This window comes from Monodelphis domestica, chromosome 4, assembly GCF_027887165.1.
Source record: "Monodelphis domestica isolate mMonDom1 chromosome 4, mMonDom1.pri, whole genome shotgun sequence".
NCBI lineage: Eukaryota > Metazoa > Chordata > Mammalia > Didelphimorphia > Didelphidae > Monodelphis > Monodelphis domestica.
Window position 1 is genome coordinate 14,918,110 of NC_077230.1, and position 22,546 is coordinate 14,940,655.

The window sequence follows — 22,546 nt, forward strand, 5'->3', positions numbered from 1 at the left end:
GACCTGCAAACAGGAGGTCTTGGGTTCAAATGTGACCTCAGACACTTCTTAGCTGTAAGTCACTTAACCCCGATTGCCTGGCCTTTAATGCTTTTCTGCCTTGGGAAAAATACTTAGTATCAATCCAAGTCAGAAGATACGAATTAAAAAAAAATAGAAGATTGGTCAATACAATGTGGCTTTTGTGCAGAAAGACTAGGAACAAGTTGTAGAGAAGAGTTGTATCTGCCTTCTGATTGGCCAGACAATAATTTGGTGGATATTTTAAATTGGTGGATTGGTGGATTAATTGGTGGATATTTTTTTTTTAAACCCTTACCTTCCGTCTTGGAGTCAATACTGTGTATTGGCTCCAAGGCAGAAGAGTGGTAAGGGCTAGGCAATGGGGGTCAAGTGACTTTCCCAGGGTCACACAGCTGGGAAGTGTCTGAGGCCAGATTTGAACCTAGGACCTCCCGTGTCTAGGGCTGGCTCTCAATCCACTGAGCTACCCAGCTGCCCCCATTGGTGGATATTTTAAAAGAAGTAGACTTAAAGATCTCAACTTCATCCCTATTAGTTCATGGAGGGAATGTGGAGTACAGTTACTATTTGGATTGATGGAACTCTCTAGCGTCAATAAGCTCTTGGAAAGGTGGCTGACACTGTTTTCAAATGTCTTAGGGGAGGGTATTCTTATTTATAGATAATGAAGGACCTTTGTCCTTTATCAAAAGCCTTTAACTAAAGATAAAAAGGTCTCAGCCCAGGTAGGTGTCTTGTGGTTTGGGAGTAAAGTACAACTTGAAAAATGGACTGAGTTATCTTCAGAGGTTGGGGCTGAGGAAAAGGAATGGTTTCATATAGAAATATTGCTAATGAATAATGTAATTCAACATTAACATCCCTTAGTGGCATCTTGGAATTCTTTCTAACTCTTGAGATTCAAGAACATTTCTAAGCCTCCATCAAGAGGGAAGTCTATCAACTACTTCATAGTTTTCATTTCATTTCATTTATTTTATTTAAATAAATATTTAATTTATTTTATTTAAAATTAGAAAAGACTTTGCTTGGTTCTGTGGTATTGAACTCAAATAAAAAAGGCTCCCTACAAGCCCCATATTGACTTAAAAACCACCAATGAACATTATCTAAGTTGTATTTTATTTTTATTTATCTTCTGTTAAACATTTCCTAATTACAATTTAATCTGATTCCCATCCCACATTATACTTTTTTTTCTGGTCATCTATGACCAGAGTTTGACACCTCTGATCGAGTCCAACCCACTCACTTTGTCAGTTATGAAATTGAAGCTCTTGGCTATTGCTGATATATATCTCAAATACAAAATGAAGAGGATGGTTTTCTTATTTTTAACTTGTAAAACTTTATTTCCTAAGTAGTTAAAAAATCCTTTTAATTTTAATCTCTAAAAAATTAAAACTTTTTCATGCTTAAACAGGCAAGGACAAGGCACATATATCTATGCTGAGACTGGCTCTAAGTATGTTGGTATGTGGTTCAATGGACAACAGGAGGGATCAGGAGAATTCATTCACCTCAACCACAGATACCAGGGCAAGTTCGCAAATAAAAATGTAAGTAATTTTAGCAATGCAATTTTCTAATAAATGCATTAAAATATACTCATGATGTACAAATATCCTCAAGGTATAAAAATTATAAAGTACAAATGCTGAACCTGAAAATATGTTAAAAACCATGGTAGCACTCTGTGAAATGCCAGTTTAGTGTGATGTATGAGAACATTCGAATTCTCTGCCTCACTTTGTGAATCATTATCTTACCACTTCTAATTTTATTATTGTTAGACCCGGTTCTGGTTTCCCAAATTAGGAGGCACATAGGATAATGTAAAAGCAAGAGGTACTGCTTTATTACAACCTCGAGCTTGGGTCCCATCACCTCCAAGGCAGATGGGGCCCTGAATGAAGGGGAGAGAAGGATTATATAGGGAAGGGTTGAGTTGCAGAAGAGGACATCTTCTCAGAACAGTTGGGTAGGGTTAGGTCCTTGCCGTCAAGTGTGGGCTCATGGTGCCTAGCTCTGTTTATCTCCTCAGAAAAGTTGGGAGGCCCTAGGTGGGGTTAGGTCCTGGGGGTTGAGTCCTTATCAGTCCCTAGTACATTCCAGGGTATGGTCACTGGTTCTTTATTAACTTGACTGCAGGGGCTCTAGGGGCAAGGGGGTCAGGGAAAAATTACATTCCAGGGATGGTCCTTCATTATCAACAGAAGGACAAGGTGTGGATGGAGACTTTATGAGTATCTCAATAACTTTTTTTTTCTCACATCCCTTTTTTTACTACTTCATTGCACCTCTCCAAAAATATTTGTTGAGTTTTTTAGTTCCCTTTTTATAAATATTTTCTTCTCAAAAATTGGGAATTTGAATTGTCAACATGGAATCCCAAACTTGTGGCCTAGTGGGATCTGATGAACCCCAAATTTTAGGACTAGCTTATAGGTTGGAGACCCCAAAGCTTGTCCTTGTTCCCTATTCCCATGAGAATCTACCCTGAAGGGAATCCCAGGCTAGCAGTTTCAGACTAAGTGGGAGACCCTCAGGGGAATGACAATCCTAGCTGGGTGAGATAAGCATATGCTAAGGACCCTCTTTGTTTTCTGTGGTCTCCCCTAGTGTATCAGACCCTTTCCCAAGAAGATCCAAACCTGGGCAGGAACCATCCTTTCGTATCCATTGCTAGTAGCCCCTTCTCTTACACCCCAGCCTCTACCTATGCTTCCTTGCCCAAGCTTGATTGTATCCCCTCAATGTAGTCTGAGCACTCCCATTTTCCTTGTAGCTATAGTGATGTCAATCATCTTTCCCTGCCCCTGGACCCCCCAAATTCTTTTGTTCCTTTGAGTCGTCATCTAGCTTGGTGGCACTCCCAGGTGTCAGTGACCTGAGTGGCCAGAGTTCAATCCTCTTGGACTCTGTGCAGTCGTGTGTGGTGCACAGCTCTGTGTAGAGGCCTTCTAGCGCTGAACCCTTTTTGCCTTGATTAAAGAGTGATTTTGACTCTTTAATAGTTCTGTGTTTTTTCCTAGTCAACAGAATATTCTTCAAAAAAGATGCTTATACATATCTCATTGAAGTATATAAATGCACTTTTTGATCTCCCTTACATTTTTTTTTAAAGTCAGCATCTCTCAGGGATTATTCCCAATTGTGTGATAGGCTGAAGCTCACACGCTTCCACTTCAGAACAATAAGAAATACATCAAATAGAATAGAATTATCAATCACAAGAAAAAGAAACATGTTATAGGAAGGATTTCCATACAAAGACTTCTGAAATAGCAACAGAGGACTCAGTGATCTCATTCCCCCTTATTACACCCAGTGTAAATGACTTTTCCTTTTAAGTTTGGTTGAGGATGTCTTCAATCTTGTCCTCTCTCGGTGGTAACCTAGCCTCATCATCTGATGCCCATCCCTTAATGGGAATACAGTGAACTTGCTTAGCTTTGAGATGGCGAAAGAAGTCATCTAGGGTTGGAGAAGAGACAAAACTAGATAATAAGTGCCCCCCCACACCCCAACAGCCAGATTCTAAGGTCAGGCTGAAACAGTTTCTCCCCAGGCTATGAAACTGGGTTGAGTCCTCCCTATTTTGCTTAGATTTTAAAAGGATTACAGGATTAAGGGTAGGATAGGGAGCCAGGGTGCATCCGGAATCAGAGTGTGCTCTGCATCCATATTGAACTGGCCTAATGGTATGGTTGGCAATATGGAATCTAGAAACCCCAAACTTGTAGCCTAGTAACATCTGATGGACCCCAAGTTTTAGGACTAGCTCATAAATTGGAGACCCAAAGTTTGTACTTGTTCTCTGTTCCTGTGAGAATCCACCCTGAAGGGAATCTCAGGTCAGCAGTTTCAAACTGAACAATGGACCCTAAGGTGAAAGACAATCCACTTCAGGTGGGGGTTAAATCCAAGCCCAGTGACTCTTTAGTGCAATAGGCAGCTGGTTAGTCTCGTAACTGAAGATCCCTAGTTCAGTCCTTGGAAGGAGGGTGTGATATCCTGGGAGAAGCTTCTGGAGACAAGAAGAGTCACTTGGCTTTGGCTTAGGGTCCATTCTTCAGTCTGAAACTGCTAGCCTGAGATTCCCGTCAGGGTGGGTTCTCACAGGAACAGGGAACAAGTGCAAACTTTGGGTCTCCAACCTACAAGCTAATCCTAAAACGTGAGGTTCATCAGATCTTATTAGGCTACAAGTTTGGGGTTTCTAGATTCCATGTTGACACAGTGAAGAAGAAGAGATGTGCTGGTATCTCTAAGTCCACCTCCTCAGGGGCTACTTACCATCAGACATGTCTTGGTGATGAGGTCTGTGGGAGAGGGATTTGGTCTCTCTTTTGGCCCCCACTCTTTTGCCCCATTTGCTGTCTTTGGCACCTGTTTGAATTGTAGAGAGAATCAACTGACCATTTTGGATTGCCTTAAACTGTGATTAATAAATTAGTTTAAGACTAAGAAACACTGTCGTGAGACTTTCAATCACTAAACAATGGATCCAACACTTCATAGTCAACAAGGGAATCCATACAACTTGATCTTGTATTCTGTGTAACTTTCAGTGATTTGTGTCACTCTAAACAGGTAATCAGCTATATTGTGAAAGCCTGTTTTCTTTTTGTATTATCTATCATGTTATATATGTATGTACGCGTCTGTGTGCAAATATATACAAATGCATATATACATCTATACATCTGTAAGTGTAGATCGCTCACTCGCACCAAGATTTTTTAAAGGTGAGAAAGCAAGTATGATTTAATCATTGATTTCATTTCAATTGCATTTTTATATATTGCAAAATCTCTTGAGATTTTCCTCCCCACTTGTGTGCTGTTTTCTTTGACTTCTCAATTTCCTTCAAATTAAGCACAGACCTCTCCTGTAAACTTGGTCTGGTCCAGCTACCATCTTTGTTTCCTTGAAGTGTCATTGATACTAGTTCGTATAATATTATTAATAATAGCTACGTAGGATCCTTTAAGATGTTCAAAGTGCTTTACATATTTTTCATTTGTTTATTTTGAGATATGATGGTAGAGTTTAAAAGTTGTATTTCCATCCTTATGGATAGAAAATGTTTCCCATATTGACAAATCTTTTATACCTTATTGTCCGTTTTCCTCCGCCTAGTTTCATTTTTAAATGTTCTTGGAGTGATTTGGCCAATTTGGATCTCATGAAAATTCAGATAATATTTAATTTAAAATAATCGGATAATTTGTGTCAAATTCTTTCCCTGACTTACAAAATAAGCATAGAAAAATTAAGTCTTTTGAGTGGTTATAATATAATGAGGAGGATAACCAGCTTTATAGAATGAATAAAGGTTCACAAAGTACTCAACAAATATTTCATTATATTCTCACAAAGACCTTGGGAGACAGACTATCTGCATAGGGTTTAACAAAGGGTACTTCTATTTTATCTGTTGTTCTTCACGTGTCTTAAAATACACATCTGGCATTTTATAAGATTTTTTCCTTTTTCCTTAGATATCATTTGAACTTTAACATAATATGCAGAAAACTGTATTAATTCAGAACCTCCTAGTCTGGAGATCATGGCAGTTTGATCTGGGAATAAAACTGAACTTTGCATTCAATTTGCGTACAGAAAGAATTTGCAGAGAAAATGAATGGTGTCAAGATGACTTAGGAAAAAACTCCTTTGATAAAGCCATGTTCTGAAATTCTCTTAAAATGATTGTAAATTAGGCTTATCTATTCACTTAAGGAGCTCTGTTCTGTAATGGAATGGAATTTAATTCATAAAAGTAGCCAATAGGGAAGGCTGCCCCTCCCCTAAATAGTGCATGTTGTTGAAGTCGTGGGAGAGGCAGTGTGATGGAGGGTCAGCTTTGGAATCCGGACGTCCAGGGCACAAGTTCTGCCTTATAAAGAAAACATGAGTAAATCACTGAATTTCTTGGTGCCCCAGGAAACTCTCAGAGACTGAAACTTACAGACAAAATAGCGGAGAGATTTTCTATACTGGTGAAATCATAGGTCTGGGTAAAATTTTTAAAAATTGTTTTTAAAGCATACTCCATTTGTATTATAAATTGGACTATCAGAATTGGAAGTAACACTTATTTCTTTTATGCTTAGCCTATGGGCCCCGGAAAGTATATTTTTGACATTGGATGTGAACAGCATGGTGAATATAAACTTGCAGATGTGGTAAGTTGTGTAGGGCGTTGGAATTAATTAGTACATTTGTAGGTAATGTGGTATGTTTAGTTATATTATTGCTATAGTCAGAAGTGGTATGATTATAAAATTTAATCTGGCCTCATATACTTAATAGCTGTGTGATCCTGGACAAGTCACTTAACCCTATCTGCCTCAGTCTCTCATCTGTAAAATATGCCGAAGAAGGAAATGGCAAACCACTGAGGCTGAAAAAAAAAAGAAAGAAAAGAAAAAAACTTGGACAGCTTTGGGGAAATAATAGCCTACATCTTTTTTTGTTTTCAGAAATAGAAAATTAAAATATGGATAATGTTAAAGTAGATTGTGTCATGCCTTATTGTTAAAGCTCAATTTGTCTTGTATGAAAAAATTAAAAAGTTAACATATAGTTTGAGTGTTTTGTCTCTGAGGATTCAAATGAAATTTGCAATGTTATTTGTTATAGCATAATTATTCCGTAAATTGCTATTAATCATTTCAAGGGTTTGGATGATGGCATATCAAAAATTTTTTTGTTTTTTGTAACAGTAGAAGACTGATGTGGTCAATATTTAAAATTATTGAGCTAATATTTCATTTTTCATAATTAAATTTGCCTGCTGTCATGTCATATTTCATATCTAACAAATTCTATCAGTGATCGGGAAATTAATAACTTGGGATTGATATTGATGTTTAAAGTCTTTTGATTTTCTCATTTTATTGATAACCATTCAATTTAGTTATTCCATCACAAACATCTACTAAATAACTTCTTATATAATACAGCAAGGGAGAGTGGTACGTACAGTGAAGATATTCAGTCTTTGCATGGAGAAGTCCTGGGTCCCAGTCCTGTGTCTGCTTCTTCCTGTGTGACTGTAGACAAGTCATTGAACTTCTCATTACTCTCTATGAGAGGGTTTCCTCCATTTTTTTGGTATCGTAACTGCCCATGGCTGTCTGGTGAGGCTTATGGATCTCTTCTCAGAAAAAAATGTTTTCGAGTGTCGAATATAAAAAAGTTGAAGAGGAAATAAAGTACATTGAAAAATGAGCAAAATATTAAAACAAGACTAAGTTTGCAGATCTCAGGCTAAGACTGTCTTGTCTAAGAAAATAAATTATAGCCAAGTTTTGACCTATAATCACTGGAGAGGCATAGAATATCAGGAGTTAAATTATCAGTAAAATAATTTATCAGTAAAATTTTCAGGGAGACCATGCAGAATATACCATGAGGTGCTGGGTAGTCAGGGAACACTTTGTAATGTGCTCACTTTACAAAGACAAAACACAAAAATGAACTAGTCCCTGCCTCGAAGAAACATATTCTATTGCCACCTGATTTTCCTCCTCAGCTCATTAGGCTTAACTATCATCTTCCTTCTGAATTCTATCCACTCAGTGTTCTAGCCTTACTCTCCTGCCACCCCAAAAGCATGAAAAAACCCCCAAAGCCCCTTATTGATTCCTCCTTTCACATACTGATGAATCATTACCTCATCCCTCTGTTTCACCTTCCCTCATTGTCCTAGAGATGTTCTCTTCTGTATTACGGGCTGTCTATATAACATTGATTTATGAAGGAATTTTCCCTTTGAGATATTAATGTATTTCCTTACCTATTCTCCTTCAAATTTTTCTCATTAAAATGTTTTATTCCTTAAATCATCATTAATGATCATTTTGCCTTCTCCATGTCAGATAAAAAATACCAGAAATATTCTTCCTTGACACACATAGATTCATGTCCTTTTTAGCCCCAGCCACATAAAAATAAACATTTATTTTCTTCATCTTTCATTATTATCTTAAACTGTTTAACTTTTTATTATATGCTTTCCTTAGAGTTTTTTTGAAGAGATGATTCAAATTCTTCCTTTTTATGAAATATTTGAAGGATTTTGTTATTTGTTTTTAAAATGGAGGCTCCACTTTTTAAGTTATTTAATTTTGGAGATACTAGCCTATTCCTCTTTGGAATAATATATTCCAATTTCTACTTAGATTCCTTGAAACTACAGAGTTGTACTTTACTATTCTGTTTTGTCTTAGAATTTGAAGGCTTATTTTCCTTGATGCAGGTATAAAATTTGACTGTATTGTTCCTTGGTCAGTTAAACTTGGGATTTCTTTTTGTTGAGGCTCTGTGGAATTTCAACCTGAACTTTGCTACCTACTTCTGATATTTCTGAGTAATTTGGAGAGTGATATCATGAAATAGTATATTCAGATTTTCTTTTCCTGCTATTTATGTTTGAGACTTAATCATGATTTTTAGGTGATCTCTGCATCTTATCTTCAAATTTAGTATTTTTGTGCCATAGGCTTAGAATTATTCTTCTCATCTTATTTTTCTTGATTTCATTCCATAATTTTTCTTATATTTCTGAATTTTTGACTTTCAATTCTATTTTAATTTTTTTTTTCATTTTACAGAATTGACTAATAAGATTTCGTCTTTTTTTTTTCTGGCTTTACTTGCTATCATTCCTTCAGTGCTCTAATTTATGTCCTTGTTTCTTTATCTTCTTTTTTTAAATCTACTCTTTTGATCCATTCTATAGATTCCTCAAATAGCTTCATTGTTATTGTCTTGCAGAATTTGTTAACATCTATTTTCTTTTGGAGATTTTGATTCACTTTCCTTTGTGACTAAGAACTTGTCCACTGAGTTAGATCTTCAAATGCTGACTGAATTGCTTTAACATTCAGCTTTTGCATGTCTTGTTCTATCAATCTGTTGTTATTTGTAATGGGTTCTTGATGAAAATGCATTAATACCTTTTCTTTAGAAGTTCTAACACAATTATGTTGGAACTAATGGAGGTTGGCTGCGTGATTAGAGAGAAGAGGTGTAGAAGGAATTTGTGTAGCTAAGGAATATGCACGAAGATTTAGGTGCCAAGAGAACAAATGGAAGGAACAAATAGATGGCCTGTGGGAAGGGGAGATGTGGTGAAGGAAGCACCTACTTTTAATATTGTTGGGTTCCTGATGACTTAAGCTGATGTTATAATGTTGCTCTCTAATACCTGGAGTATCTCTGCTGTCTGACTATGGTGCCATTTCTGCTAGATGTGTCTTCTCCAATGAAGATTTCTTCTTTACCACTGATTTTTTTTTTGGGGGGGGGGGCAAATTCTTTATATTTCCTGTTGTTTTGACAAGTATGCTAGAAAGCCAACGTTACCTCTAGTGGCGAAACCAAAGCCAGCTATTAAGCAGCCAGCAAGCTACGGTAATCGAATACATGACCATTTCTCTTTTTGCACGTTCTAAGTTTTCTTCTTCCAAAAGCTGGAGGCGTCGATTGAGTTTGATTATCTGCCGTCTAAGAGAAGCAGCATCTACGCCAGTCACATCATCTGGTGATCCTTCATTTGTCATGTCCAAAGCCGAAAGGCCATATATGGAACTGTTTTCTGACCAACTGTCCATTCTTTTGTGCCGCATTTTCACTCTTGGACCTCTCCCTTCTCAGTTGTCCAGCTAAACATGCTTGTTCTTCATTTTGAGGGATTGGAGGGAAAAGGTCTTTCTAAGTCCAGAAAATCAAGAGGTCTCTCACTTAGTGAACTCAGAACCCAAGGAGGTGTTTTTAATGCCAAGGGTTTGAAGGGTGTCGACTGGATAAGGTCAAAGTCTGCTGGTCTCGAAAATGGAATGTCTTCATTATTACCAGCTATGACAATTCTCCCTGGAACCTGCATCGTGACACTAGCAGCCGGGACTCCTTCTTGGAACAATGGCTCCAACTTGGAAGGTGGTGGAGCAACTTCTAATTTTTCCGGAACCCTCCTCCGCTGGCCGATACTTTCAGTATATTCCATCTCCTACTGAATGCGATTTATTTCTGCCGGTCAGCTGCGGGAGGAAGAAATGCTGCCCCACTCATCCTTCCTAGAGGGGACTCACTGCTTGTTCTTTGATTCTTTTTGGCAATTGTATGGGCAACTTTGCTAGGACTATTCAAACACGGCTACCGTGTAGCTCAACTCAGTTGACTTTACACAATTCTCCTGCCGATCTGGGCGGGTTTTGTTTGTTTGTTTTTTGAGCTGTAAAGAAGAGCACGGACACTGCTTTCCCAGCAAAGTATTCCAGCTATGGCTTGCTGTCCATTGTCTGCTTCAGTGCTTCCTATCAAATTCTTGAACTTGTTTCAAATGGGATGTGCTGTACTTATGCCTTCTTTCCCCCTAGAGCCCCGTTGGTGGAGTCACCGGTGAGGGCCTGTCGGCTCCGGCTGAGTACTCTCTCAGAGGCCATTGGCCGGGCGGGACAGGCAGCGGCTCCGAAAAGAGGGAGAGAACTGCTCCTGCTGGCCCCATAGAGGATACCACTGACATTTAGGCTTTGGCTTCTCAGGACTATCTGCTAGGTTTTCTGTACCATCTTCACCTAATCTAGTTTAAGTGCAGCTCTCTGCAACTAGCCAGAAGAGCCGGAGACTAAGATTATCTCTTCTTTTGACTGCTGGCATCTAGGAATAAATTCAAAGTCCTTTCCGAAAATTATTTTATTTAGGGTTAGTAACTCCTTTTTTGAAAAAAAAAATCTCTACCTTCTGTTTTAGAATCAATACTACCTATTGGTTCCAAGGTAGAAGAGTGATAAGGACTAGGCAATGGGAGTTAAGTGACTTCCTCAGGGTCACCTAGCTAGGAAATGTCTGAGATCAGATTTGAACCAAGGACCTCTTATCTCTAGGCCTGACTCTATCCACTGAGCCACCCAGCTGCCCCTTGTAAAGGCTTTAAAAAGACAATTAGACTCTCTTTTATGGTGCCAAAGGACTGGGAAATGGAGGGAATGTTCATCAATTGGGGAAAGGCTAAACAAATTGTGGTATATGATTGTGATGGAATATTACTGTGGGCTGTAAAAATGAGTTGTTTTTTTTAAACTTGGAAAGAACTCCATAAATGAAATGAGTAGAACCAAGAGAACATTATACACAGCTACAGATTTAATAGCTGAGGAATAATTTGAGTGTTCCCCTTCAGAGAATGTACTGTAAAATGGAAACACAAAACCCATTATCATATATATATTTATATATATTTATACATATTGGTTTGCTGAGTGATACCTTCTTTGGTGTGGGAAGAGCAGGGAGGGTTTGAAAAATTTGGAAATAAATTCTATTAGTTAAAAAAAATTAGAGGATTTTATATTTGATTTTAAAAGGAGGTATAAGGGAGTTCCTAGAATTTATTGAATAGGGAGTAACAAGGTTAGACTTGCATTTTAGGAAATCACTTTTGCATCTAAATGGATAGGAGTGGAGAGAAATAAAGCAGGAAGACCAACAAATGGAGTATTGCAATAATCCCTGTTAAGAGGTGAAGAGGACATAAACTTGGGCTGTAGTTCTATGAGTGGAAAGAAGGGGACATACATGAGAGATGTGCAGTTAGGATAGATGAGTCGTTAACAACTGTTGGATATGAAGCACAAATGTGAATGAGAATTTGAAGATGATAGCCAAGTTCTCCTGTGGTAGACTGGTAGTACCAATAGTAATGGGAAAAAGAGATAAGAGATTGGGGGTGGGTGGGAAGGAAATTTTTTAACTAGTTGAGTTTTCTAATGGGAAATCCATTTTGGAAAGTCCAACAGACAGTTGGTGATATTTATCCAAATAAAAAATTCCAGAGTTAAGACTGGATGTAAGGAGTAAGATTATGACTGGATAAAGAATCTAAGAATCAGCTGCATAGATAATCAAATCCATGGGAAGGTGATATTACCAACTGAAATAGTACATAGGGAGAAGAGAGAGCAGAGGAGAGGTGAACCCAGAACAGAGCTTTGAAGGACATTGATATATGGTGAGTGTGACTTTCAGAATGACCTAGCAAAGGAGAGTACCAGTCAGAGGGGAAACAAGAAATAGGGAGTAATAAAAAGGAGGGTATATTTAGGGAAAGACTAGTCATAAGTATAACAACCTAACTTTGGAAGAAAGATCATTAGGAAAGGCTTAAAAGGAAAGAAATAATGGAAAAGAACCTGTGATGAGGGTCCAGATGAGGCTTCCCCTCATCCCCTCATAGAAGAGGGGCAGGAAAGTGGAGATTGATTGCAACATAGAGCACTGGTGCTGAGAAAAGTCCTCTTCACTACCCTTGTTAGGGAAAATTGACAGTAAAACTATAATAGAGGGGGACTTCAATGTATCCATTTTAGATCTGGATAATTCTAATGAAAAAATAAACAAGCAAGAATATTAGTGACTGAAGAAAATTTTAATAAAGTTAGACATGACAGATGTTGGATGGTCATTGAATGGAAAAACCAAGGAATATATCATTTCTCAGTTGTGCATGATAGCTTTACAAAAATGTAAAATATACAAAGCAAAAAAATTTCCAAAGGTAGAAAAATAAAAATCAAACATCTCTTAACTGACCACAATTACAATGAAAAATATATTTAAACATCTGTTGAAGAAAGTATTATAATTAATCAAAACTAATTTAGTTCTAAAGAATTGGTGGGTCAGCAAATAAATCATAGAAAGAAGACATAATTTCATTAAAAATTATGATAGCAATAGTATTTTCCTGTGTTTTTTTGACCCTGATACAGCTTCTTTCTTCCCATGCATCCTGATTGGTCCCAGTTTCCCTAATGTAGTTTTCTTGTATAAGGGCATAAAAAGTCAGTCACTTATGGTAGAGGCTTCTCCAATTTGGGGGGTGCTTGAGACTGTAAGTCATCATACCCTGATATAGCTCTACCTTTATCTCCCTATCTCTGTACCTACCTATTTGACTAACTAACTAGACAGGTTTCTAGATGGAAACTAGAGGGTCTTCATCAGGTCTTCTTCATCCAGAAAAGCTAAGGGCCACTGTTTCATTCAGTAACTTGCTAATGTCTCATTTCATTCCAACATCAAACCTGAACTAAAAGGGTGATAGCGCTAAAGGTGTGCTCAAAACATATAATGGTGGGAAAACATTCCAAAATTTTAGGGATAAAGCCAAAGCAATTTTGGAGAGAAATTTTATCTCTTTAAATACTCATCAGCAAAAGAAAGAATAGATCAATAAGTTAGATACACAACTTGTAAAAATAAAGCCCTAGAAAACATTTTTAAAAGTAAAAACCCTAAAATGGAAATTCTGAAAATGAAAAATTAATAAAATTGAAAGTAAAAATTCATTTAATAAACAAAACTAGTTTTTAAATAAAAAATGAAATTGTTAGACAATTAGCTAATTTTAATTTTTAAAAAGAGAGGAAATCTAAATTTCCCACATCATAAATGACAAGGAAAAATTCACAGCAAATAAGGAATAAAAAAATTATTGGATATTATTTTGTTCAACTCATACCAGAACTAATAACAAATAAAATGGATGAATACTTTTTAAAAAGATATAAAATGTCTGGGTTGATAGAATTAGCCTTTTCTCAGAAAAAGAAATTGAGTTCCAAAAGAAGGAAAAAAATCTGGGGCCAGATGGATTAATAAGTAAAATCTATCAAACATTCAAAAGAAAAATTAATCCCTTCTATGATACAAATATGAGCTTACCCTAAACAAGAAAGAGAAAAAGTAGAGAAAGAAAACTATGAAGACTAATATCCTTAATGAACGTTTGTGTAAAAATTTTATACCAAATCTTAGAGGTTGCAGCAACTTAACAAAAACATCATACAGTATGACCGATTGGATTTATATCAGTAATACAGGATTATTATGATATTAGGAAAGCTATAATTAATAGATCATTTTAATAACAAAAGCAACAAAAAGCATATACTTTATAAATATAGAAAAATCTTTTTATAAAAATAAAATGCCTAGAAAACAGGAATAAGAGGACATTTAAAAAATATAAGTAACATCTATCCAAGAGCAAGAACTAATATTATTTCGTGTCAGTGGGATAAACCAGAAATCTTTCCAATAAGATGAGGAATAAATCAAAGGAGTCACCTATTGACACATTTTTAGAGGCAAACCTAACAGTAATTTTGCATAGTTCTGGTTAGATTTTTTAAAAAAACAATATAAGGCACTTGTAAGTCGTTATCATTGTTCATTCATTTTCAGATGGGTCTATCATGACCTCCTTTGAGGTTTTCCTGGCAAAGATACTGGAGTGCTTTGCTATTTCCTTCTCTAGCTCATTTTACAGATGAGGAAACTGAGACAAATGGGATTAAGTGACTTGCCCAGGGTCACACAGCTAGTAAGTATCTGAGACCAGATAAGAACTCTGGAAGATGAGTCTTTTTGATATCAGGTCCAGCACTCTCTTCACTGTGCCATCTAGCTGCCCCACCTGAATGACACTGAATAGTAATTGAAAAGGAGATTTACTCTGCTGCTGTGGCAACAAAAATGTAGGAGTTCTTTGACGAACTTGACCTCTTTTGCCACCTTATAGATATGTGTCTGGTCAGCAGGTCATTGAGTCAGGGAGTAGAGACCCTCAGACCCTCAGCTAGTCTTTTTATGCCTTTATAAATTATTAGAAAGCTTAATCTGGAAAGCAGCCATTACCCTGGGGCAAAGCTGGGACTATTATAGAGTAAAAGTAAAATATAAGTAAATTCCTATTAAAACACGAGAAAAGGAGGAGTCTAGGCTTATTTTCTATTGTGGGGAAATGCTGGTAGATTAGTGCTATCACCCCACTATTGTTTGATAATACATAGCTAGAAATATTGGTTATCTCAAAAAGAGATGAGAAATTGAAGGGCCAAACACAGGGGAAGAGAAAACAGCAGCTGGGTGGCCAAGAAAATCCCAAATGGGGTCATGAAGAGTCAGACACAACTGAAATGATGGAACAACAACACTTACTTGACAAAAACAACTGGAAAACCAGAAAGAAGTCTTCCAGAAATTAAGTCTAGACCAACAGCTACTTCTGTATACCTAGTCAAACTACAAGTCCATACCTGATCTAGACATTACCCCCAAAACAAATGGTGAAAAAATTACATTTCTGCTCTATGACTGGAAGATTTCATGACCCAAAAAGGCATAGAGAAAAACCACACGAGAGAAAATATATAATATTGATTTCATAAAATTAACCAATTTCTCCCAGATAAAACAAAAAAAATTAAAAAGGAAACTGTTAACTAGGAAACAATCTTTGCAGCAAGTTTCTTTGATAAAAGTCTAATTTTCAAGAAACATAAACTGAATTCATTCAAATTTATAAGAAGATCCATTTTGGAATCAGGAAGACCCAAGTTAGGCATGTAGAGCTTTGTGACCTTGGGCAAGTGACCATCAGTGTCTGCCAGTTTCCTTAACTGTAAAATGCAAATAATAATGTCTAATTTCTAGGATTTTTATGAGGAAAAAATTCATATTTCAAAAGTGCTTTGCAAACTTTAAAGCACTATAAAAAATTAGCTATTATTATCCTAGAAGTTAAAAATGGGCAAAGAATAGGCAAGACCAACCTTCTCTTTTGTCAAATAACCGCCTTGAAGCAAAACAAATCCTTTCATTAGCCATATCCCAAAATGGCATCTGCCATCTTACACTTCATTCCCATCATGCTTTTTGTTAGAAAGTAACTAACAAGTTTTGTTCTTAGGAGTTATAGGTAGTCGTTGTATTGATCGTAGTGCTCTTTATACCATTGTAGTTATGCTCTCCTAGTTCTACTCATTTCACTCAACATTGGTTCATTCAACTCTTTCTCTGTTTCCTCCAATTCCATTCTTTTTGACATTTCTTATTGTTATGTTTCTCTAAATCTACCATAATTTAAGTTTCCCCCAATTAATCCAAGCTTTTTATTTTAGGGAGCTGATTTTTTCAGTGAAATGTTTTCCCCGCTGCTGAGTTTTTCTGTCAATTCTATTATTATTATTATTATTATTACTTTTGATGTTAGTCAGGGGGTTCTTTTAGAGCCTGACATCCTTTCCCCCTTTCCTCTGAGGCTTCATTTGTTTTCTTTTTTAGCATTGTTGTCCTTTTCTGAGCTCTTACTTGGTTTTTCTTGTCACTAAATAATTTTCTAAGGTCAGGGTTGTTTTGTTTTTCATCTTTGGCTCATTTTTCTAGTTGCTTTTTTCTCCTGTTACCATAACTACCCATAGAGGCACTTCTCTCTGGGGTAGAGGGTGCACAGCCTCAAGCTCCAGAGGCTTCTTTGGTCGAAGGGTAGGTCTGGCTGCCTTTCATGGGGTGTCTGTCAAGGAGGTGGCCCTGCTGGCTCATTCTGGGAAGGTTCTCGGCTTTTTTGTCCAGCTAGGTTCAGCATCCCCTGTTGTTTGGTGGGCTGTGCTTGTCTCTGATCTGTTGCTTTTCTGCTTCTGCTAAGTGGCTTGGCCTGGGCAGGTCCCCTGCTCTGGGCTCGGCTGCCATGTTGGAGTATGATGCTTTCTCCAGTTAAGCTGGTGGCCCTCTCTGCTCCTTATAGCCTCAGGGCTCCGCTTCCACATGGGAATGCAGGTTTCCTGCTTCCTTCCTTCCTTCCGTGCCCAGGTAGGGTGGCTTGGACTGGACTCCTCTCTAGTCTGCAGTCTTATTGCTTCTGGTAGAGTCTGGTTGTGTTGGGCTGCTCCAGCCTCTGCTGGTCTTCACCAATGCTGTGCTTCCTGGGCTACTCTGTCATATTCCTCGAGTGTTACTTTGTTTTGAGGTGATGTACTCTACCCTCTTAGCTCCTTTTTAATTAAAAAAAAGTGATATTATGTTTATGAATTTGAGTCCTTTTCTCTATCTTGGATCTTTTGGTGGATATAAACCTGGCACTGATAGCTAAGTCAAAGAGTAACACACTTTATGATTTTTTTTAATAACCCCCGACCTTCCCTCTTGGAGTCAATACTGTGTATTGGCTTCAAGGCAGAAGAGTGGTAAGAGCTAGACAATGGGAATCAAGTGACTTGCCCAGGGTCACACAGCTAGGAAGTGTCTGAGGCCAGATTTGAACCTGGGATCTCCCATCTCTAGATCTGGCCCTCTATCCACTGAGCTACCCAGCTGCCCTCTGATTTTTTGAATATTGTTCCAAATTATTTTCAGGATGAATGGATTATATTATTTCACAACTCCATCAACGGTACATCCCCTCCAACAATTTCTATTTTCCTTTTTAGTCTTTGCCTCTCTGATGAGTGTGAGGTAAAACCTTAATATTAAAGCAAAGAGATGAAAAATAATGATCTTTTACTGTGGCATATACAGCTTTACTTTCATCGAATAAAAACTTTTGTGCCAGGGTTAAGTATAATTTTCTAGAATTAAAATTATAAGCATTTATAATAAGCAAATTTTTTTAAGTTTCTCTAATAATCCTCTTTCCCTCTCCTTTTTCCTTAGAATTATGTAAACTCTGTGGCCTCAGCAATGTTATACAATCCTATGAAAGGAAACCACCTAAGAGGGTTTTTTCCCCCCTAAGACTTGATAATTGTCAAAAGACTTCTGAATAAGGACTTGCTGCCATTACTTTGTTGAGGGGGTGGGGAGAAGAAAGAGCTATCTTTACCTAAACTTTGTGGTTTTGTAGATAAAATTACATATTCACATATATGTGTGTATGAATTTTAAATAGGAAAGATCAGAAGAGGAAGAGGAAGAGGAAACTACAAACCTAATTCCAAAATGGAGGGCTCAAAAGATTACTGCATTAGAACTCTGGAAACCAACTCCTGTTGAAGAAGCACCAGAGCACGAAGTCTTACAACCATCAGAAGAACCACATGCTTATTCAGAAGGTATTTCATGCGCTTAGATTATTAAAGATAGGGAAACAGTTTTCAAACTTCTCAGAAATCCATGAAAATCCTATAACCTGCTATATAAAGTATGCCATATTCTGATTAGAAAAAAAACTTTTAAGTCCCTACCTTCTATCTTAGAATACTGTGTAAGGAAGAAGAGTGGTAAGTGCTAAACAATGGGGGTTAAGTGACTTGCCCAGGGTCACACAGGTAGGAAGTATCTGAGGCCAGATTTGAATACAGGCCTGGCTCTCAATTACATGATCTGATTTTCTAACTATTTTAATTTCTGTCATTCTATTTCAGGTGGTGGGGAAACAACTGAGGATGCTCAGCCTCTTACTGATTATTCAGAAGTAGATGAACTTGAAACACTAATTAAGCAGGGAGAAGATTCTGAAGAAGTAAGGGATGAAAGCAGAGAAGAAGGTAGAGTTGAATTAAAAAATTATAATATGGATCAAGGTGAGGAGGTAATTCCTATCGCCAGCATTTAGCTAGCAGTTATCACTAGTTATAAATGCGAGCTATTACCACTACAGAGAGCTTAATATTATGATGTTAAAATGAAAAAATTTTTTAAGCATACAATACTGACAGAGCAAAAAAATTCAATCTGCAACAAAAGGCAAATGAACTGAGGCATGATAAATGTATTAAGGAGTTTAGTGGTCTCAAATTAATTAAGATATATTTTTTGACATATCATCCTAAATAGCTTACCACTGTGCCCTCTATGTCTACTTATTCTAGCTACTTTCCATATAGAAATATATACCATTTGACCTTATTGAAGCCCTTAAATTTTTTCTCTTATTTACCTTTTTATATTTCTCTTGAATTCTGTATTTGGGCATCACATTTTCTGTTTAGGACTGGTCTTTTTTTTTTCTTTAGGAATGCTTGGAAATCTTTTGTTTTATTAAAGAATCATACTTTCCATTGAAAGAATATAGTTAGTTTTTCTGGGTCTTTGATTCTTGGTTGTAGACCCAGTTCCCTTGCCTTTGGAATCATATTCCATGCCTTCCAGTCCTTTAGTTTAGATGCTGCCAGACCTTGTGTAATCCTAATTGGGGCTCCATGATATCTGAATTGTTTCTTTCTGGAAGCTTGCAGTATCTTTTTGGCCTGGAAGTTCTTGAGCTTGGCTAATAAGATTCCTGGGAGTTGCTAATTGGTGATTTAATGCCAGAGATGATCCGTGAATTCTTTTAATCTCTATTTTATCCTCATGTTCAAGAATTTCAAGGCAGTTCTTTATAGTATGATGTCTGGACTTTTTTTTTTTTGTCATGATTTTTGGGTAATTCAATAATTCTTAAATTGTCTCTCCTGGATCTATTTTCCAGGTCAGTGGTTTCCTCCAATAAGGTGTCTCATATTATCTTCAATTTTTTCATTCTTTTGATTTTGTCTCATAAAGTCATCAGCTTCTAATTGCCCAGTTCTTCTTTCACAACCTTCCAGAATTTCTTCCACAACCTTTCGATTCTCCTTTTCCTTTTGGCCCATTCTTCCTTTCAAATCATTCTTCTCTTGTTCCATTTTTTTTTGTATCATTTTCCAGCAGGTCAATTCTGGCTTTCCATGCCTGTGCCTCTATTTCCAGATGAACTATTTTGCTTTTCAGGCTACTATTTTCCTTTTGCTATTTTTCTTCAACCTGTCTTATTTGATTTTTAAATTCCTTTTTGAGATCCCCCCTCCCCCCATAAATTGCATTCAATTCCCTGGGTTCTTTTGAGGTTTTGCTTGTTTTTTTCCTGGATTTTGTCTTTGTCTATTGGTTCTGTTCTTTGGTCCTTACTCTCATAGAAGCTTTCAATTGTAGCTTTTCTTCCTCTTGTTTACTCATTTTATTTACTTTTTTTCTCCCTGCCCTTTGAGCTATATTAACTTGCCCTTCTGTTTATTTATTGAACCAGAGTAGTTGAACTATTATGCCCTGAGGTCAAATTTTCTCTTTTCTCAATCCTTTGCTTGGTATACTGGATTCAGTCAGTTGAGCTAACCTGCTGAGCTGGCCTGCCCTGAGGTAAATTTTTCACTGTAGCCAGTGAGCCAAGAGTGTCTATCTAGGTGGCTCCCCTCAGTTCCTCCCTGTTAATCTTTGTCAGAGCCCTGGACCATGTGTAGTGGATCAGAGGTGAACTCTTGCAGCTGTAATCTCTGCCTGGGTCTCATACAATCAGCCTGGTGCTGGATGGGGGAGGGTGCTCAACCATCCTGTCTCTCCCTTTTCCCATGAAAATAGATACACTATACCTACCTTTCAAGTTGTTTTTAGTAGGAAAGTCTTGTGACTTCTTGTTGGATTTGGATTTCCTTTTTCTTTGAAGCTTGATATAAATAATGCTTTGGAAGGATTGTTGGAGAGGTTTGGGCCTTAGGTGCTCCTAAGCCGCCATCTTGGCTCCTCTCCCTCAAATCAATTAAGATAGAAGACCTTCCTCATGGTCAAGGAATCCTTTTCCCCTAGTTAGGGTTCTGGGGTGGAGGTGGTTATAGCATTTGGAAGGTTCATGATTGGTCATCTTCAGGAGCAGGGGAACTCTATGATTGGCTAAGGCAATGTCCATCAACCACGACTATTTTCTCAGCAGGCCTTTTCACTGATCATCAATTACTAATAACCTAGCATAAGACTTTCCATGGGTGGGTCATGAGATCCTTTTGCAAGCCATCTGGCCATATCAGCAGGGATTTTGTCAGCAATATCCCAGGGTTCAAGAGTATTGTGATGGGGGTGTTCTTGGGAAGTTTTCTTTTTAAAGAAAGGTCACTTAGGAGTGGTGGTTGTGATCCATAGGCATGAGAGGTATTGCTAAAGCATATCAACCTTATTTCAGGCATTTTAACCTTAGGAAGCACAATCTTAGATATAAATCCTTATATAAGTCTAATATAGTATGAATCTAGTAGATTGAATACAATTAACATAATCATTTATACATGAAAAATGTCACCAATACCTGATGAGTTAGTTAATTCTAACCCATATAACTTTTATTCCTATAGTATTAAGTAACATAACTAGCTCCAACTTAATCCTCTTTTGCTTAACTCACTAATATAATCACCAGTACTTATTAAATCACCATGAAATGAATAAACACTGACTAAATCAAGTATGGGTATCAAAATTATTTTTGAAAAATGTTTCGCTGCATTTTTTTTGCAGATCACAATTGACCCTTAAGAAAAGAAATTGTTTACTCAGGGTCACACAGCTAGGAAATATCTGAGACAAATTTGAACCCAGGATCTGATGGTGGTTTAATTAAAATAGAAAGAATAAATTAAGAAGAAGAGAGACAGGAGAAGGGAATTGGACTGCTCTGGCCCAGTCTGAGCCAAGCAAGAGTTCAGAGGCCTTGACCAAGGGGCCTCTCCAGAAAGCCAAGGGAAAGGGGAGTCAGTCTTATCACTCACCACATGACCATCTAAAAGGAAGCAGTCTGAGGAGCTCCTCCAGGCTCGAGTTCCAGGGCCATGTCCGCCCAAACTCCCAAAGCCGTCCAGAGAGACCCAAGATAGGAAGTGACATGAAATATATAGGCAGTTCTTTACATCACTTCCTGTGTCTCACATGTACCAATGGTCGCTTAAGCTTGGCTTAGGATAGCCCTGGGGATCTGCCAGTTGTATCTGATTTGTCACTTGCTAGCACATGTCAGTCATAGGCCATCCTCCTAAATACTTAATCCTTAAGTGGGGGTGTAGACATTCCTGGTTGCTAGAATTCTAAAGACTAAGCAGGGTGGAGTAAATCTAAAATTCACAATTGCCACATGTTGCTCTTGGCTTTCAGAAGACTCACTTCTTGCTCTGATTGAGGTCTTAGTCTTCTAATCAGATTCAGGAAAAGGAGAGCACAAAGAACATAAATTGATGGAGGGGACAGGAAATATAGGGGCTTTCCCCCTGGAACCAGAAACTCAAGAAGTTGCAGTCTGGCTCTGGGTTGGCTCAACCTGCTGGCTGAGCATAACTGAAGGAACTGGTCAGATACATGGCTAATGCTTCTCTCTCTCTGGCCCACTTTTGACTATATGATAAATAATAATTATAAAATTTAGTACAGTGTCCAGAGAATTCTAATTATAACAGGAATCAAGTCAAGGGATAGTATTCACTAATCAGTTGCCTTATTCCTTTGTTTAATTGAAAATTTTTAATTAATTTAGAATATTTTTCCATTGTTGCAAGAATCATGTTCTTTCCCTCACCTCCTCCCCCCCACTCCCATAACTGACCACAATTCCACTGGGTTTTACTTGTGTCATTGATCAAGACCTATTTCCACATTATTGATATTTGCACTGGGGTGATCATTTAGAGTCTACTTTCCCAGACCCATGTGATCAAGTAATTTTTCCTCTGTGTTTCTACTCCCACAGTTCTTTCTCTGAATGTAGATAGTGTTCTTTCTCATAAATCCCTCAGAATTGTCCTGGATCATTGCATTGCTACTAATAGAGAAGTCCATTACATTCGATTATACCACAGTGTATCAGTCTCTGTGTACAATGTTCTCCTGGCTCTGCTCCTTTCACTCGGCATCAATTCCTGGAGGTTGTTCAAGTTCACATGGAATTCCTTCAGTT

At 37.5% G+C, this 22,546-nt stretch overlaps 1 protein-coding gene and 1 pseudogene across 1 annotated transcript in view; one reads left to right on the forward strand and one right to left on the reverse strand.

The window, feature by feature from the left end:
* LOC100027246 (radial spoke head 1 homolog) overlaps nucleotides 1-22,546 on the forward strand; it is a 41,236-nt gene that overhangs the window by 15,248 nt on the left and 3,442 nt on the right. The window contains exons 5-8 of the mRNA XM_007493293.3: nucleotides 1,448-1,583; nucleotides 6,147-6,218; nucleotides 17,768-17,930; nucleotides 18,243-18,365. Coding sequence (XP_007493355.1) covers nucleotides 1,448-1,583; nucleotides 6,147-6,218; nucleotides 17,768-17,930; nucleotides 18,243-18,365 — 494 coding nt within the window. The remainder of the gene's footprint in view (nucleotides 1-1,447; nucleotides 1,584-6,146; nucleotides 6,219-17,767; nucleotides 17,931-18,242; nucleotides 18,366-22,546) is intronic.
* On the reverse strand, nucleotides 3,248-9,925 carry LOC103099079 (mitochondrial fission factor-like; annotated as a pseudogene).